The sequence below is a fragment of the Staurois parvus genome, unplaced genomic scaffold (genome assembly GCF_062004578.1).
Source record: "Staurois parvus isolate SC_StPar_1 unplaced genomic scaffold, SC_StPar_1.0 ptg000081l, whole genome shotgun sequence".
Taxonomy (NCBI): Eukaryota; Metazoa; Chordata; class Amphibia; order Anura; family Ranidae; genus Staurois; species Staurois parvus.
In genome coordinates this window covers 11,945,997-11,966,137 of record NW_028317877.1, presented here as the reverse complement: position 1 = coordinate 11,966,137, position 20,141 = coordinate 11,945,997, and the positions used below count along the sequence as shown (strand labels likewise).

The 20,141-nt window shown below is 39.3% G+C and overlaps 1 protein-coding gene across 5 annotated transcripts in view; it reads left to right on the top strand.

The window, feature by feature from the left end:
- The window catches only part of SYNDIG1 (synapse differentiation inducing 1), a 419,894-nt gene that overhangs the window by 158,037 nt on the left and 241,716 nt on the right, over window positions 1-20,141 (top strand). For all 5 annotated transcript variants that reach the window (XM_089669782.1, XM_089669784.1, XM_089669783.1 and 2 more), the window contains exon 2: window positions 16,446-17,012. In XM_089669782.1, the coding sequence (XP_089525908.1) occupies window positions 16,533-17,012 (480 nt within the window). In that variant the 5' untranslated portion in view covers window positions 16,446-16,532. The remainder of the gene's footprint in view (window positions 1-16,445; window positions 17,013-20,141) is intronic.

The following is a 20,141-nucleotide window of genomic DNA, read 5'->3' as shown; positions in this document are numbered from 1 at the left end:
CTTCATAGACCAGGGGCTTATATCAGAATGGCCCTCCTGGCTGTCCTAATTTAATGAACAGCTGTTATCAGCCATAACAGCAATTCATTCAAAAAGTGACCCCCCTCAACTTCTGCCCCTACCACCAAGGCCCGACACTTTGGTGACATGGATCCTCCAAACTGTGTGCACGCAATAAACCTGATTCCCTTGCTGTGCCTTCTGATTCCTCCATTTCTTTCTCCACCTATAGCAGGGGAAACAGTTATTGTTATTTTCCGATCCTTTTTCCTGAATGAACACCAATCTGTTTAATGTTGATCACCTGGTGTTCATTCATAAATGCTGAGATGCTGAAACATGGATGGCCATTCATGTGTACTTCCTTTTTGTGAATGAACAGGAAGCTCTCTATACAAAATCCTGCTGCAAAGAAAAAGGCAATTGAGAGCTCTGCAACCTCAGCCTCTTTCTCTTTTTCAAAAGTGAAAAACCAAAGGTTTGTTCAAACCCCTATTCAGGGGCGGACTGACCATTTGGAAACTCGGGGGCCCCATGAGATGCCCCTGGTACCTTTTTCATAGGCTTTTTTGAGTTTGGGCAAGAACACAGGGGCCCCATGAGTTGTCAGTCCGCCCCTGCCCCTAATATTTCCATGTGTGCTATGTGGGAACACATGCAACATTGTGCAGCACAGCAGGAAACCGGGTTCTTGTTCTTATGTGCTGTGGTGACACTCATTGTTAATTGCTCCCTAACATGCCTTGCTAACATATGTACATTGCAGTGCACCATTACCACTTATTACCGGGTGTTGTGGTGTGTAGCATTTAAGAAAAGGTACATGCTCCTTTTTTGGTGTGAATTAGGTGTGTTTGGCAGCCCATTTAAATAAGTAGGCTGCTTTAGCACAGCACACATTAATTCTTGTAAAAATGTTCATCAGCGCATAGATTTGAACCTAGACTTAACCTCTTACCGCTACTGCCCAGCAGACCTTTAAGAGTTTCTAAGCATCGGGAGGAGGTGAGCATCCCAATCATATGGCTGCTGTCTGTGTGGTCACATGATCAGAAGTTCCTGACCATAAATAATGACTGGGAGCTGTGTCTGTGAGCTTGATCTTTTTGCTAGGAGCACAGAAGAGCAGGTTCCTAATGGCTCATCGTTAAGGCCCACCCATCCTTTCAGCACATATATACAGTACATATGGCTGGCAGGAACTTGTTAATCACCTGCCCCCACTCTCACAAATTACACACTCATAAAGTACACATGTACACAACACACTTTATGGCACTGCGGTGCACCAATACACTAAGGACCCATTCACACCAGTTGGTACACGTAACCAGGGGCAGACTGACGATTTGGAAACTCAGGCACTGCCCGAGGGCCCGGGGTCAGTAATGGGCCCCATGAGATGCCCCTGGTACCTTTTTCATAGGCTTTTTTGAGTTTGGGCAAGGACACAGGGGCCCCATGTTCCCCTATTGCCCGGGGCCCCATAAGTTGTCAGTCCACCTCTGCACGTAAGACTTGTTCTTATTTATCAAAGCAAAATCAGAAGCACCATCTTTTAATTCTACTGGTCCTATACTTTCAGAAAATGTATGGTTTGGGGAGTCTTGTACAATCTCAAGCTGTGACAAAAAGTGAAATATTGCAAACATCGTCTGGCCACTGGAGGTTAAATGTGGAGCGCATGGCCTAGCAGCTAAAAGGCTAAAGCATAAAGTTGAGTGAGCCTAAGTCTGCTGTAAAAGGATACCAGTTTTCCATGTACATAGTTTATGTTTTATGTCCAAAGAGAGATGCTAAGCTATTAAAGGAATCCCCCCTTATGCTCATCAACAGAAAATACTTATTGCATGACCAAGTCTTAATTATGTAATTCTTATGCTAATAAAGGTTGGGAAGAACATACAGTTATCTGACATTCTTGACATGCCCAGGATCCAGATTACTTTTGACTAAGATACTCTCCATTTTGTCTATACTTTATGACATGTCCAAAGTTGTCTAATGTTTGGTAACAAATGCACAGAGACAATAATCTTTCTGCATAGACGTAACAGGAAAAGTAAAAGGTAGCAGGATAATTTTTTAAGCATATAAATATTACAGTTATATAAAGGTATCAGCCATATTAGATAAACAGTGATGAACAACTTGATAGTTATTGAATGAATGCAGTGTAAATTAACAATACAGACAGATTATTAGGAAGGTATGCACAAGTGTTGAACGCAGAACTACAATCAATGAAGCAATATCAGCAACAGGGATGCTAAGGAATAGTTTCCACACTTGATCATTAACTGGCAGCATAATAAAATATAGCAGAGTATCAGAAAACTTTAGAAAACAGGATGAGGGAGCTCAGAGGATTGTGGGGAACAAAGTTAAAGGAGTCTAAGGTTGTGGCTGAGGAAAGCGAGTAAAGGGATACTCTGCAACATTCCTACAAATCATGGGGTTTCAAAGCAAGCAAGGGAAAGCTGGCACTGATTACCTCACTCTTCAGGCCCCAACATTTTATCTTGGTGGCCAGTGGAATGCATATTGCTGCCCCTTTTACATTTGGGTATATTGTTATCTTTGCAGCCCTGTAAGCCCCCCACATGTACCTTCCACCCTAGGGTAGCAATGTAGGCAGTGAATATAATTATTTACCCATGTTACTTTCTAACTGTTGTACTAAAATTACTTTTTTTTTAGAGGGCATTTTCAGAAGTAAGTGTATCAGTGGTAACAACTATAAGAAAGAAAAAAGCCCTTGTATAAAAATTCAGAATGCTGGCATAAAGTGGCAAACAGTGATGCTGTCTGTGTTTTAGTTTCTGTTTATAGCCTCATTGGTCTCACTTCATTATATGATGTTATTATGACCATGAATATTACAACAATGATTATTAAGGTGGGTGAAAAGAACATTTCAATAACAGACAACATAGTTTTCCTGTGCAATAATGTTAGTTTCTTTGAAGGTGTCCTTCATAAACTGAATGCAATATTCATCCACAGTTGTCCATCATGTAAAATACATTTGCTGTATTCTCCATAATGATTTGAAGGGTACTAGCAATTTTGAAGAACAATGGGAAGAGATATATCTTCGGAAAAACTTGCATATTTTCACTTTTGCTGTCAAATTTTGGAAAATCCCACCATATGTTTGTTATGTATTCCTATAATCACACAGTATACCTACATTTAAAAAAAAACATACTTATCTTTTAAATATTTCTCAGGAGAATGTGTGGATTTTCGAACAAGTCAGAGTGAGTCTATCCTAATGGAAAAAAGTGATATACCCCTGCGTTCACTTAGCTGTATATCCCCCATGAAGCTGCTGCAATAGAATGCTCAACCCCTGGGCATTTAAACATAAACTATAATGCAACGCTACAATTAATAATTATTACAGAATATTAAGAAATGTATGAAAAATGGTTCAGCTTATAGTGACCACAAATATCTCCTCAATTCCAATGCATCCTAACAAAATAAAGCTTAAGACGGCCACACATGGATTGTGTCATCAAACCGTGTATGGGCACCCTGACTGTACAGAAGTCAATCTGCCAATCAACTTCTATACAACCAGCCTGTTGGGTTTTTGCCTGATTGATCAGTGCCCTTGGCTATAACTGATCATTGTATTCTGACAGCAGGTTGAAGGAAAGAAAAAAATTATTACAGAAGTACAGCCAAAGCTTGTTTGGCTGCACTTCTCCTGTGGATCACAGGAATGCAGTTCTTTCTGCACTCCTGTGACATGCTTTTAGCAGAGAGCGGGCTAAAGCCCACTCTTTTTATGGCTGCATTAGCAAGGGGGTAGCTATAAGCTATATTGGGCTGCTGTAGGAGTGGGTTGATGTGAAATTAATGTTATGCATGACTACTGATTGGGGAAGGGGAGTTGAGAATTGCATAAATTGGATTAAAACCGCATTGTTGATGGATCCTTATTTCTTGGGGTTGACTACGTTCGCAAGAAGCCCTCTGCAGAAGTCTGCTCAGAAACTGACACTTCAGGAAGTGTTGATCTCCTTGGCACCTCCAGCCCTTAGTGGTTCCTAATATCAATCTCCTCATCAATACTGTGTCCTGTCTATGCTATGAGAGAGCAAGTTCTGCAAGTGCCAGTTTCCCAGGTGGCTGCTAAAGATTTCTCTTTCTGGTGGTATGTGCAGTGGGAAGGGAAAGCATTTTTTAATTTTTGCAGGCACACCTGAATTAAATTATGTTAATGGTTGGCTTTAAAAACAAATGTAAAGTCACCTAGGCATGGTACAATGAAAAAACAAAAAAACAAAAACATACTGTAAATACGTGCTAAAAATCGTACTAAGAGCACTTGAATTTTTAAAGTGTAGAAGTGTAAATGGATCCTGAGCACAAATGAACCAGCTTCTGCAGAGATGTTATTTGCAGCACACATAAAACGTACTTCAGTCTTAATAGATTTTGTCATCTGCTACTCAGTACATAGCTTGGCATGAGGTATTTGAAAATAACAAAAGCTTATAATGTTTCTGTCAGAACAGCTTTGCTGAAAGGGAATTAAAGATATCAGGAGTAATCCTTTGTATAAGGATAACCTCTGTGAGAAAAAAAGGCTAATCTGCAGATGATTTTCTTTTACTCTTCATATATCCTGCTGTGAGCTCACTGTTAATCTTACATTTTAGAAATAGCATATAATGTAATTATTCTTGACTACTATGCAAATGTAAGTTAAAAGTATACATTTCTTGTAGTATTTCATTGTATATATACAAAAAACACTGATTTTCCCAAGAAAGCAGAAGAGCTTTTTACAAAGTTGCTATTAATTACTTGTAAAATTTCCATGTGTTGGTGGGAGTTATTGTTTTTTGAGGGTCATTAGAAACAAAAAAAATATTAGTAATTCCTAGTAAAGATTTGACAATCAGCAGGAAGTATCCACGTCATGCAGGCACTGATGTGGACACCAAAAGAAGGACCCTTCAAGGAATTTAAAACGGAACTAAACCGTCCTATCTTTTTCAGCCAAGGAAGCTGCAATCTTAGCCTCTGTTTGATCTGCAACTGCCATGGTGCTGCAGATGTGATCACTTATGACACCAACTTTTTGATGCTTTGACAGTTTGGTTGCTACCTCAAGCAAATGTGACAGTTAGCATTCCCAGCATGCTGGGAATGTAACTGATTTGGAAATTGTTAAATCAATGGGTTTAGTTCCAGTTTAACTGAAGAGAAGACTCTGGGTTGCCATGTCACATGATGGCCACTTAAAGTGGAAAATCATGGTCTGACATCGTTCTCCAGAGCTGGCATTCTACCCTACTTCTTCTGGAAGCTGAGCTGCAGTCATTTTCATTGGTTAACATGGGATGACATCACTCCTGATGCATGCACTTTGCCAGAATGTAAACTGAGCTGAGCTTGCATTTGTTTTGATACCGTTTGTCTGGTTTGATACCATTGCGTGTGTTATTGTATGGATTGTTGAGCAGCCTGAGTTTAATTTTTCCATGTCTGCTGCTTGATCCCTGCTAAAAATCCATTTATCCAACCTAAACCATAAGGTCATATCATGACTTTGGTTTTGGACAATTACTGTATATAGTCGTATTCATTCACTGTAGCCTGGGGCACTACACAGTCTTAATATGACTTCATAGCCATGTATTCATTTCTATAGTGAATTATTTAGATATCATAAATAAAATATGTTATAAATGTTGGTAATGTTCTTATGTCGTCTTTAAACTGACAGTGAAGAAGCACTGCCACTTTATTTATTCACTGAAGATAACCTATATCGCCGGTGTGTGAGTAATTAACTCTTTAGTTTGAAGCCTGGCTTGGTGATTTAATGCAGACACTTCATGCATCCAATAAATTTAAAGCTTCCTGGTCCTTTAGTGAAATAGTTTTAGTTCTATTGGTGAAATATATTTTTCTTTTATACAGCATGTCACTTTAATTTATTCTCATGTCAAATGTGTATATCACAATTCCTGACTTCTGAATTTTTACTGATTACTAGTAAATGTGAAGGGTTACTAGTAATATACGAGGAGAATTCAAGTCAAACCAGGACTTTTAATTTTACAGGTATAAAAAGGGATGCTAGTGTCGCAGTACTACACACAGTAGTAAGTGGCAAGTGTGTCCTATTACTGATAGGTGGTGCACATGTTGCGGGCCAGTCCACAGACCGTTAATCAAAATGGCAGACAACAGTGTTAGTGCATGCATGGAACAGCATGTGGTAATGAAGTTTCTTCTGAACAAACAGTGGCTGCATATGACTGGATACAGTCACTGTTTGGCGGACAATTTTCTATCCAGCTCCATCAACTTTTCATTGAATTCAATATTCAGTATGTTGAACCAGATGGTGCCTCCGGGGCTGTTGAATCAACCACAATTTTTGATATGTATGGACAACTTTATACAGATGTAAAATGTGGAACATTGAGGAACATTTGTGAGTAACTTGTCAGTGTGCTTTTACAGGCTGCAGTTAAATTGTAATAGACCTTTCAGCATCTAAATGCAGCATAACACCACCTTTAATAATGAGAAAAAAATAGAATATCACAAAAGAGATGTCAATTAGACATGTGCGTTTTGTTATCTTTTTTTTCAGACAAAATTTAATTTTCAGAGACTCTAATGTATATAAATCTCTCAATGAACATAGTAGCAAATGTCAACGAAATGGAAAAAAAAAAACAAAATTATTATTATTATTATACAGGATTTATATAGCGCCAACAGTTTGCTCAGCGCTGTACATTATAATGGGATACAGTACACGAGACAGTACAGTAACAATAAAATTCAATACACGAGGGGTTTCGAGGGCCCGGCTCCTTGGAGCTTACAATCTAAGAGGGAGGGGATAGTGGTACAGGAGGAAATAGCTGTGGGGGATGGAGTGGTAGGAAGAGTGGAGGAGTTCAGTAAATAGCTGAGGGCAGGGCAGGCTTCCCTGAAGAGATAGGTTTTCAAAGTGCGCCTAAAGGTGAGGAGAGTAGGTGATAGTCTGATGGATTGGGGTAGGGAGTTACAGAGGATGGGGGAAGCCCTGGAGAAGTCCTGGAGATGGGCATGGGAGGAGGAGACCAGGAAACTAGAGAGTAGGAGGTCTTGTGAGGAGTGGAGGGTACATTTTGGGTGGTATTTGGATACCAGATTGGTGATGTAGTTTGGAGCAGTATTATGAACAGCTTTTTTAGGTCAATGTTAGCATTCTGAATTTTATCCATTAGGCAATCAGGAGCCAGTGGAGGGATTGGCAGAGAGGGCTGGCGGATACGGAGCGGTTAGTAAGGTGGATGAGTCTGGCCGCAGCATTCAAGATAGACTGAAGCGGGGATAGCCTGCGGTGGGGTAACCTGATGAGGAGGGAGTTACAGTAGTCAAGGCATGATATGATGAGGGAGTGAATGAGTTGTTTAGTGGTTTCCGGAGTTAGGAACGGTCGTATTTTGGAGATGTTGCGGAGGTGAATTATACATGAGTTTGTCAGCAAATGGACCTGGGACTGGAAGGATAGATTGGAGTCTAGGATGACACCTAGTATTCTGGCTTAAGGGGCGGGACTGATGGTGGTGTTGTTGGTCTTGATGAAGAAGTCAGGAGGGGGGGGGCAGGCTGGGGGGAAAACTAGGAGCTCAGTTTTGGAAAGATTTAGTTTGAGGAAGTGGAGTGACATCCAATCCGATATGTCGGTCAGTAGGCTTGTGATACGTGCGGAGACTGAAGGGGAGAGGTGAGGGGTAGAGAGATAGATTTGCGTGTCGTCGGCATAGAGATGGTAGTTGAAGCCGTGAGAGTGTATCAGTTGGCCAAGGGAGGAGGTGTAGATGGAGAAGAGAAGGGGCCCGAGGACAGAACCTTGAGGGACCCCAACAGAGAGAGGGAGTGAAGAGGAGGTGGCAGCATTATTGGTAACACTGAAGGAGCGCTGTGATAGATAGAAATTAATGAATGCATTTTTTCATTTGGATGGTGTCACATGATGCAGTAGTAGTTTAGGCCAATATGGAAATCAGTTACATTTTCAAATTTGTTCAATAATTAAGATCCGGATAACAAATGGATCCAAATTTTGTTCCATTCGTTAATTCCGATGCACATGATACCAGACGATATTGACCAATTATTTCATGCTAGTTTTCTTGGTTAGACTAGCTTTTGAAAATATCTAATCATTCCAATTTGAATCCGTCCATTTCGATAATATATCAAATATATGGAAATTTTCTGGAAAAACTGCAAAATTTTTGGAATCCACACAGACCAACGAATATATGAAATGAATGCTGCAGATACTAAACATATTCTGAAAACAAATCAACATAATGAATATGACAAAACAAAATTCTTCAATGAACGAATGCACCCAAAACAAAACTAACATTTCCAGCATGCACATGTTTATGTCAACTTAGCACAATAGTATAAAGGATTTTTAGGCAGACCTGGTATCAGCCTCTTGAAGTCTTCTGTACTGCATAAGTGGGAAAGGGAGGGGCATCACTGGGAGCCAATCAGATGTGTTGCAGGCAAATGCATTCCTAATTAATTGGCCAAGATTCATGCAGCAAGTGGTCCTGCCATTCCCACTCAGCTTGACAACCTTCAATCAAAGAAACTGGGAGGAAGATTTTCAGCCAAACAGTGATTGCAGTCAATCAGATGCAATCACTGTTTGGGTATTCTGACAGCCGGGGGAGCATCTGCTGCCAGAATATAATAGCCGTTAGAAAAGATTCCTCCATCCATGTTGATTAGCATGGATGGGAGAATCTATTGACTCAAGTGTGTATAGCTAGCCTTAAGCTGGCCATACACGGGTAGAAATTTGGCCAGTTCAGTAGGGACTGTTCAATTATCGATACATGCATGGCTGTTCCTGCTCAACAGAAGCTGATCTTCTAAACTACTTCTGATGGAGGGAAGTTAAAAAAATTTTGTCAACCAGCGACTGTAGCCTATCAGAATACAATGTCCCAGGGTGAGGGGATTCTTCCATCCACCTTGATTGTGTGGGTAGCTTTAGTCCCTTAATTCTTTGAAACCACGCCTACTACTCAGCTCAAATGATAAGAAGCAAAGATCTCATTCTGAAGTTATGCAAGTGTAGCATTACCCCCTTAGGAGTTGCTGAAGTCTTGGGTCCCCCTATAGTCCTGCAGAGCCAGGCAACACATATTTAAAAACAGACTTGCATTCAGGAGTCAATAACCAGTACTTGAGCTTGTTTTTTTTATTTTATTACTGGGGTTTCAACTTGGATAGAGTATGGGGAGAACGAGATGCTCAATGGAATTGAGAAACCAAAGACAATTTCCTGAACTATGTACAAGTGGTTACAGCAAACAGTATCTTTTAGAGAGCTAGCTAGCATCTCCTGTAGTACCACCCCAGACCCTATATACTCCTTATCCAGCTGTTCTGGGTGAATCCCTGATCAGGGGATCCAGTGTCTGACACATAAATAGTGAAACAGTCCTGGGTAGCAGGGTAATCCAGCTTCCCACTAGAGTACCTCCTTCCCTTTCCAGCCCAGGGGGTCCACGTCTACTCACTCAGTCCTTCTCCTGTGCTGCTGGTCTGTCGGTGGCTGCTATCAGGCCTTTTAGTTGGGCTGCTCCTTCACTGCTGCACAGGTGGTCCTCGCTCTGAGGGCTTGTGAAGGTCTGAGCTTTCCAAGCTCCACTGCCTGCAGGTGAGCCCCTCTTCATGTGAGCTCCTCCCAGGCTTCTCTCTCCAGCCTCACTCCATCTCCATCTTCCACCCAAACTCTTCTGCAGCTGAGCATGCTTGGCTATTCTTACAGATTGTTCCAGCCCCTTGCCAAGCCTCTTGTGAGATCCTCCAAAAGCACAGACCATCCACTCCTCAGATTCACCCACTGCTTCTAGATCCCTCTCCAAAGTTCTAGAGCAGGGGGAAATTCCACAGGGCTGGCCTGCAGAGCCTCTCAGCTCTGACCATATTTTGACACCTGCTAGCTATCACACCCAGGCTTGCTACTCAGCCCTCCCAGCTAACAAGGAGGTCTAGTTCCCCCTAGCTGACCAAAAAACTGTCTTTTATTTAAGGATAGGGATCATATGAAGCCATTTATTACCCATGGCTCCCACTGCTTTGTGAGCCAATGAGGAGAGAGAGACCCTGGAGAGCTTCGGCGCTCATGCACCTTGCTAGATCAAGATGGGGCTCAGGTAAGTATAAAGGGGAGAAGCTGAAGGCGAGCTGCAACAAGAAGGTTTTTAACCGCTTAACTATGTCATATTTAAGCTAATAAGCTTTTTGTGGGTTAACGTAACAAAAAAGTGAACACTTTTAAAAACAGAGAGCCCAGTGATGGGTAATGGATAATATAATATGGAGAGCTGTTTGTTGTAAGCTTAACACACTGAAGAAAGATGGGATGCAGTAATCCAGAAAAAGGGTTACAGTAAACAATGTACATGTAGATAAGTGCTGACGTGATAATTGCGCTGGTGATTTTTGACTAGTAAAGATTGATTATTGCAGTATTACTTCATAATTAAGTGAACCTTGGGTGGCAATGTTTATATTAGAACATAAAAGGGAAAATAGTAAAAAGGTAAAAACAAGCTATTGTTAAGTTGCTTCATCCTATGATATGTAATTCAGTGTGTAGCACAGATAGAACATTATATACCTTATATATATTGCAATATGTTGATATAATACGTATACCAATTAATGTTGATCGTAAACCAATTAATTTACATGTATTGCGATTTTTTTTAGCAAAGATATGTAGCAGAATACATTTTGGCCTAAATTTATAACGAAATCTGATTATTACATTTTTTTTACCGGATATTCAAAAAGTCAAATATATAGGTTTTTTTTCTAAATTTTCTGTCTTTTTTTTGCTTATAGGCAAAAAATAAAAACTGCAGAGGCGATCAAATACTACCGAAAGAAAGGTCTGTTTGTGGGGAAAAAAGGACATAAATTTAATTTGGGTGCAGCATTGCATGACCACGCAATTGTCAGTTAAAGTAACGCAATGCTGTATCACAAAAAATAGCCTGTGCAGGAAGGGGGGGGTAAAACCTCTGGGGGGCAAGTGGTTAAATATATGTAGTCATCATGTTTTTTTGATGGTTCACAGCTATTTATCCATATTTATGGATTTTTATTTAGGGATTTTATTTGTGTTGTCTATCACTGGCTTCAGTTTAATTGTGGTAGGTTTCATTCAGATATTATACAGTAGATAGATTTGGGTATCATACCCCAGGATGACAAATATTAACACCTCTGATTGATGCTTAAAGAATATGTCAAGCCAAAATGTCATATTCCTGATATGTGCCTGCTGTATCATGTACTTCTATAAAAAATGTATTCTGTTCTCTTTGTATTGCTTCCTTTTTGTGAAATCCCTGGTGTTTATGCCAGTCTCTATGCTGTTTGATTAAACACTGACCATACTAGGCAGGGGAGCACAGCATGGTCAGTTCTTGCTGAGCTGAAAACTCAGCCCTCAGCCTGCTCTCCTCCAATGATTAGACTTCTGCTGACATGCCCCCCCCCCCCACAGCTATTCACTGGGAAGACCAGTGTGCTGCTGTTTCTTCTGCCCCAGCTCTCTAAGCTACTGATGCAACTGAAAACAGAGGGTACATGATCATGTATAAAAATGGCAAAAAAAGTTATTTATAATGTTTTTGTATGTATACACAAATGTGTTGCCGTTCATTTCTGTTTTAAACTCAATACGTTGTTTTACAAGGTGAGAGCAATTTGATGGTTCGGCAGGACACGTCCTACCAAAATGAGACTCGCGCGTGGCCGCGATCTGTCACAGACTGTGTCCACTGGACACAGCCAATGACTGATCAGTGTACCAGCCTGCTTCCAATATCATGTGATCGCTCTGACCAATCACAGTAGATCACATGACATTTGTAAACAATGAATAGCTTTGAATCATGCCATTCATTGTTACAGTTGTGTTATTAGCTGTGATTGGTCATTCAGTAAAATGTTTGCTTTTAGCAGTGAAATTCACTGCTATAAGCATTTGAAATGTGTAAAAAAAATATCTTGATCATTTCCCCAGAGTAGTACAATGTGACTATGGTCACAGTGAGCTAAAAAAAATTGAAGAAAAAAATGTAATAAAAAATTTTAAAACATTTTTTAAAAATTGAAAAAAATTATTAAAAGTTTTTTTTCATACTGTCACCAGTCCTTGTCCCTGATCACTGCCACGCCAGCTATATGATGATGCTCTACTACACTGGTGAAAGTATGTAAAAAAAGATTTAGATTTTTTTTATTATTATTATTATTATTTCTTAATTTTCAAAAGTAATAAAAAAAATTACAGCTTCAAAAAACTCACCATGCCTCTTACTAAATACTGTCTACTTTCCAAAAGACTGTCTACTTTCCAAAAAGGGGTAATTTGGGGGATATATGTACTGTCCTGATATTTTTGGGCCTCAAGAAATAAGCTAGGCCATCAGTACATCAGGACTGATCAATGTTTAGATACACTATTTTGTCAAAAGTATTGGGACACCCCTCCAAATCATTGGATTCAGGTGTTCCAATTACCTCCTTGGCCATAGATGTATACAATTAGGCACCTAGGCATGCAGACTGCTTCTACAAACATTTGGGAAAGAATTGGTCGCTCTCAGGAGCTCAGTGAATTCAAGCGTGTACAGTGATATGTTGCCACCTGTGCAATAAGTTCATTAGTGAAACTGCTACTAAATATTCCACGGTCAACTGTTAGTGGCATTAAAACAAAGTGGAGACAACTGGGAACAACAGAAATTCAGCCAAAAAGTGGTAGGTTATGTAAAATTACAGAATGGGGTCAGCGCATGCTGAAGCAGATAGTGCGCATAAGTTGTCAACTGTCTGTAGAGTCAATAGCTAAAGACCTCAAAATTTTGTGTGGCCTTCAGAGTAGCACAACAACAGCGTGTAGAGAGCTTCATGGAATGGGTTTTCATGGCTGAGCAGCTGCATCCAAGCCTTACATCACCAAGTGCAATGCAAAGCATCGGATGCAGTGGTGTAAAGCACACCGCCAGTGGACTCTAGAGCAGTGGAAACATGTTCGAATGACAAATCATGCTTCCCTGTCTGTCAATCTGATGGACCTGTCTGGGTTTGTTGGTTGCCAGGAGAATGGTAGTTGCCTGACTGCATTGTGCCAAGTGTAAAGTTTGGTGGAGGGGGGATTATGGTGTGGAGTTTTGTTTCAGCGGTTGTTCTTGGAAGTGGTGTATGTAGGTTTTGTACTGCCCTAGGCAATAGAAAAATCTGCCACCCCCACACCCCTCTGTATAGAGAGCCTGACACTGATCAATGCCACCTCCCCACCCCCGTGGAGGAGAGAGCCTGAGACCTTGATCAACAACACCCCTGCACCCCCCCACCTGAGAGAACCTTCTACTACCATTGCCCCCCATACACTGTCTTCCCCACCCGGCAAGAGAGAGAAAGATGCTCACCTTCACAGCTCTGGACATCCTCGGGAATGAGAGTTGGGCATTGCATATACTGTCAACCAGCCTGCAGCCTCTCTCAGATCCCACCTGATCCCCATGCCGCGTGTGTCTCTTCTTCAGTTCCTTCTTCCAGGGGACAGTGCCCCCCCAGGCATATTCCTTGTTTGCCTTGTGGTAAATACACCCCTGGGGCTTGGCCCCTTAGTTTCAGTGAAGGGAACTCTTAAGGCATCAGTATACTAAGACATTTTGGACAATTTCATGCTCCCAACTTTGTGGGAACAGTTTGGGGATGGCCCCTTCCTGTTCCAACATGACTGCGCACCAGTGCACAAAGCAAGGTCCATAATGACATGGATGAGTGAATTTGGGGTTTAAGAACTTGACTGGCCTTCACAGAGTTCTGATCTCAACCCAAGAGAACACCTTGGGATGAATTGGAGTGGAGACTGCGAGCCAGGCCTTCTCATCCGACATCAGAGCCTGACCTCACAAATGTGCATCTAGAAGAATGGTCAAACATTCCCAGAGACACACTCTTAAACCTTGTGAACAGCCTTCGCAGAAGAAATTAAGCTATTGTAGCTGCAAAGGGTAGGCCAACTCAACATTGAACTCTAAGGACTAAGACTGGCATTAAAGTTGATGTGCGTGTGAAGGCAGGCATCCCAATACTTTTGGCAATATAGTGTATATAACATAGTTTGTATGACTCTATAACTTTCCTACAGACTAAATAATAAACACTGATTTGGGTAATTTTCAGCAAAGAAATGCAGCAGAATACATTTTGGCTTAATTTATGAGGAACAATTATTTATTTGCAGAATTTTATAACAGAAAAAAGAAAAACGTGTTTCTTTTAAAATTTCCGGTCACTTTTTATTTAGCAAAAAATAAAAAAACCCAGTGGCTATTAAACACCACCAAAAGAAAGCTCTATTTGTCTGAAAAAAAAAATTATAAAATTTTAGCTTGGATACATCATTGCATGACCACATAATTGTTATTCAAAGTGCGTCAGCTCTGAAAGCTGAAAGTTGGCCCAATATTGAAGTGGTTAAAGCTGAAATCTGGGTAAAAATAAAACTACTGAAATTTTAATAAAGATCTGATCGTATTTATGTATACTAAAGAAAAATAGTTTAGTGAGATTTTCCTATCAAATTTTAAATCTAAGGAATTTAGACAGAATATTTGGTGCATGTCTATAAATATTTAATGTTCACAAGTTTTCCCAATGATTGTGCTCTATAAAAGTGGTCAATAATGACTGAATTCCAACCAAGTTGTTTGCTTAATGATTTTGGTGGTACTTGCCAATCAACAATTGTTTAATCGTCTTTAAGCATCTATGCACAATGGCTTAAAAAACTTTGCTCCTAGAGGAGTTTAGTGTATTGCTTGTAGAAGCAACTAATGTTATCCTATGTGTTCATGCACATTAGGTCTTGAGCTCAAAATTAGCATTTTGTTCTAAGAGCATTGGTGTTTTTTTTAAGCCAGTGTGAATGGACCCCAAAGTCTCAGCCTTATGAGAATTGATCTTCTCTTTGCTATAGTAAAGTCATAGAAAGTTACACAGGAGGTTGACTTTGAAAAGGGACAGTACTGACATATTCCCATCCACAATACTGGGGAAAAGTATTTGCCCCCTTCCTGATTTTTTTTTGCATATTTGTTACACTTAAATAATTCAGATCATCAAATACATTTTTACACAAAGATCACCCAGGTAAATACAAAATGCACTTTTCAAATGATGATTTTGTTTATTAAGGGAAAAAGCTGTTCAAACCTTCCTGGCCTTGTAAAAAAAAGTAGGGCAAATATGCAAGAAAATTTGGAAGGTGGCATCTAGAGACTTCCCCATTGCTCTATATGTAGAAGTACATGAGAGCTGCATCACATGCAATAATGTTGAAATGACTAGTTTCAGGCCACACACAGCCTTTCATCAGTTCACTGACAGATCTGATCATAGCATTCTTCTAAATAGTATATCATTTCAATTCAGACCTTCTAAACAATATTTAGACTCTAAATACCAATTACCCAAATCATATGAATAAATCATATCAATAAAATAGTGGAAAAGTTTGCAATTCTATATACAAGCAGGGAGAATGAATTAAGGAAAAACATCCATATATCTTTTTTCTAATAATGTTCATTATTCATATCCAGAAAGTTAAAAGATACATAAAAATAACAAAATATATACCAAAGCAATTAAACAACTAATATATTTTCTACAAAAAAAGTATAAATCAGATCAGTGAGTGTATATTCACTTGTTATTTTGTGTTCCGCTATGATAAAAAATTACTTTATCCAAGTGACTCATTATAAGTGACTACTCTTTCTTTGTGTTTTATTTGTAGTACACCATTCACAAAATTGTTCTACTTCAGTATGACCTTGTCTTAGGTAATGGTTTACCAATTTGGCTCTTTCATGTTGTTTTTTAAGCGCACAAGTGGTTCACAAATAGACCTAAATTTGGACCGACAATTATGAAGACAGTTGCAGAATTTGCATAATGAAATCTGGCACTGTATTCATTTGAGTTGTGTGTGCTGTAAAACACAACAAGGCAATTCATCAAATGAATTAATAACTTATTTTATCTCTTATGTTTGCCAGCACAGTTATGCAGCAATTCCCCTATTTTTAATGTCATATGTTCATACGGGTAGCAGAGAATTTTCAGATGAAGGTATTTAATTCAATTAAGTCATTAAATATCAGTGAGTCACAGTACATGGGTTGTAGTTGTTGGAACTAAATACAACTGAATTATGGGGTAAGGTTAAAATACAACATGTGTTATCAAGCTTAATGACTAAATTACATTGACTTGTCTGAATATTCATTTTAGATGTTGCTGGCTTGCATTCCTGTTTTTCTTACATCATTTATATTTACTGCTTTCAGGAAAACCAAAGCCATTAGGCAAATGTGACCTGCATTTCCCTCTATAACTGGAGCCACAGAAACAAGCAAAACACACATACTCAAAATATGGATGGTTTAATTGAACAGAACAGTGTGCTTATGCATAATAAAATCACAGAGGCTGGGAAAAGGAATGGCTTAATCAACACAAGAAATTTAATGGCAGAAAATAAAGATGGAATGGTGTCGGTTTATCCAACCCCCCAATATCAGAGTCACATTGTTGGAACTATTTCAACACAGACTGCCATAGACAACATAAAAAATGACCCAGTTCAACAACTGTTGGATCCTAACATGCTGCAACAGACTGTGGAGTCCCACTATCGCCCCAACATCATTCTGTATTCTGAGAATGTCTTACGTTCTTGGGGAGAGAATGTCAGCGCGGAGTGCTGTGAAACCACATTTATTGAAGACAGATCACCAACCAAAGACAGTCTTGACTACCCAGATACCAAGTTCATTGACCTTTCCTCTGAAGACATCAAAATCCACACCCTTTCCTATGATGTGGAAGAGGAGGAGGAATTTCAAGAATTAGAGGTTAGTTTCACCCAGCAATTGTTGATAAATAAGAATGATCACAGTTGGGGAGGATATGTCTTTTACAATAATACTAATTATTTTAAAAAGATACAGATCATGATAGTTTTTTCTATTATGTGGTTATGCACATTTGTTTTAAGTGGAAACCATCCATTTTTTTTATCTTAGAAAAAAAATTGGAAGGGATTAGAACCTTTGGAAAATTATTACTGCTGTCTGCAACAGAGGTATGGTCAATAATAAAAACCTGATGGTGGGACCGGGACCTTTTCCTGCTATATCCAAAACTTTAAAAAAAGGTTTAGCTGCACATGCACTTTAATGTTTTCTATATGGGACATAGATACTGACATTGCTGACCTCCTTCTACAATATCTAGTTACCTGGTTATTTTGCAAATCCTCTGGCATCAGTATTTTCACTGTACTCTAGTACTGTTTGCTTACATGTTCCCATATGTTCACATATTCAGGCAGTAAATCTGAATTGAGCCCTTTAGGCTAAGGGGGCTATTTCGATAAAGTTGTAGAGATCGTAGACAACAGGCAATCCAAGTGGGGCCCTGAACTCAGCTCTTTCACTTGTCACACACATGCATAGAATTGAAGCCATGCCCCTCAGCACAAGCTTCCACATGCACATTTGTAGTACCGAATAATAGAAGGTGTTTCTGACCAGATCTTAAAGATCATAAAGTGCACTGGACAGTGTGCCTAGGGGAATATGCACTCAGACATTAAGCTGACTATACACTGTTATTTTTTTCTTTCAGCCACCAGGCTGAACAAAAGAAACTTATTTATTTATTTCAGGTACTTTTGTATATGCTGTCAATGTACGCAGCGCTTTACATATATATTGTAAATTCACATCAGTCCTTAACCCTCAAGGAGTGTACAATCTAAGGTCCCTAACTTACATTCATACATACATGGGCCAATTTACCTACCAGCATGTCTTTGGAGAGTCATACCTACCCAGAGGAAACCCACGCAAGCACATGTCTGAACATGCAAACTCCAGTGAGAGAGTGCCGTGGTTGGGATTTGAACCAACAACCCTAGTAATGCCAGGCAGAAGTGCTAACCATTTAGCCACTGTGATGCCCAACTTACAGATTCCTCCATCTACACAAACGAGGTGGATGGAAGAATACCTCTTCTTGAGACATTGGCCGTAACCATTGATTTTCACCATATCCCTTCATAGAAGTAAATCAAACAATCAACCTTTGTCAAACATGGACAGCCACACAATGTTTAAAATTCGTCCAGTAGTCCTTGCTTTACCAGACAATTTTGGATCAGTGTATAGCCAGCTTTAGAAATGCTGGCCAACTGTTATACCAGTTAAATGCTGGAAAGAGTAAATGAAAGGAGTTTGCAAGTACAGTATCTATCTTATGGGATTCTGATCTTTGTGACTTCAGCTGGGCTTTAAATACTTCCTTCTCTGCTTACAGTGCAGTATGGTTGAACCCTGTTTTGCTCTCAAATGCGATAAAAACATTTTCACCAACAATGCTTAGTTTTTTTGGAGAAAGTATAATTAGCACAATGTGCTATGGCATCATATGTTATATGCCCGCAAGGAAATATTTAAATGGCCTATTCAGTCCTTTTTCACTATGTATGCAAACAACATATTGTATTTGTGGCCTTGTGCAGTTTCATCATTATCACTGATGTACCCTACTGGTTTTCTTTGCTATATTTTAACCATAATTTATATATAACCGCTGTATATTTTAAGGAATATAATTGACATGCGATGATAATATGACAGGGTTCACCAGTAATTTGATTTTGAAATATAATGATAAGCTGAGGTTTGATGAGTTGTCACTTCTAATAATACTCATCACATGTCACCTATCATCTGCCACTTCTCATACTGATCATTGTAGTTTGACTGTGAGAAGTGATGTGGGACTGTTGAAAATTCCAACTTAAAATAGACACTGAGGCATAGGCCAAGGCCAGTTCCTGAGCATTTTAATTAATGTATTTCAAGGTGCAAAATAACATGGTTCTCTTTGAAAATTAACATTAGTGCAAATGATTGCTTATTTTTTTTTATATAATTAAAGCTCAGATTCTTGGATTCAGATTGTCACACTATATGGCTGGTGTCAGCATACCTGAATAACAACATTAGTTAGGTGGGGTGAAAGAGATTACATGATTGCAAAATTTGGCTACAGGCACTGAAAAGTGTGTAAACATGCCAAGCAAGGGAATGAACTTCTGATTAACATTATTAGAAGTTGCATGATAAGTAAATAATCAAATTGGGATGAAGGAATATGCAACATATGTTTATAAGCTCAACCTGAGTGTGACCCTACCTATAGTTAGCACTCTTATTTGTGTACTTCATTCCAATCTCAAAATACATCAGCAAACAGAAAACTATTTTAAGCACAAAATGTGAAAAAATGTCCAAAGTGAAGGTAATTTGGTCAATAATGTATGTTAATAGTGATACACCTTCACCATGAAAATATAATCATTAAAAAACTCCAAAATAAAGTCTGTTAATAGTGTTCCATTGTCTTGATTATAATTAAAAACACCTTTGTATGCCCCTTGTGCCAATCACACCATGTTTTGTACGCTATCACCTTAACTTCCAACTTAGGATTCATGTACACTGCAGCTGCTAAACTGACATTCAGGAGCTGTTCAGCATTTTTTTCAGCAGCCCCCGAACTCTCCCTAATGTTTTCCTATGTGTCCATGTACACATAGTCGTTTACAGTTGTTTACAGGCAGTTGAGTTTACAGTCGTTTTTTTGAACGCACCAAACTTGTGTTCAAGAGTAGATTTTACCAGCGTTTCAAACGCCTGTAAACACTTGTAAACTGCATTTATAAGCGTTTGCGTTTAGAAGTCTTTTTTGACTGTTCCATATCCAGATGCTGTCCAGAGCCTTTTTTCATCATGAGAAATGCATGCAAAGCATTTTCCATGTATTCAAATGGACCCGGTACACCAGCGCAGTCAGTTCCAGGTTTTGCGTGAAGGAAAAAATGATAGAACGTGCTGCATTATGCTCATGATGACATCCATAGTGAATACAACCAGAACAGACAGGTCATTTCAACACATACTGCTCTCTCTGCT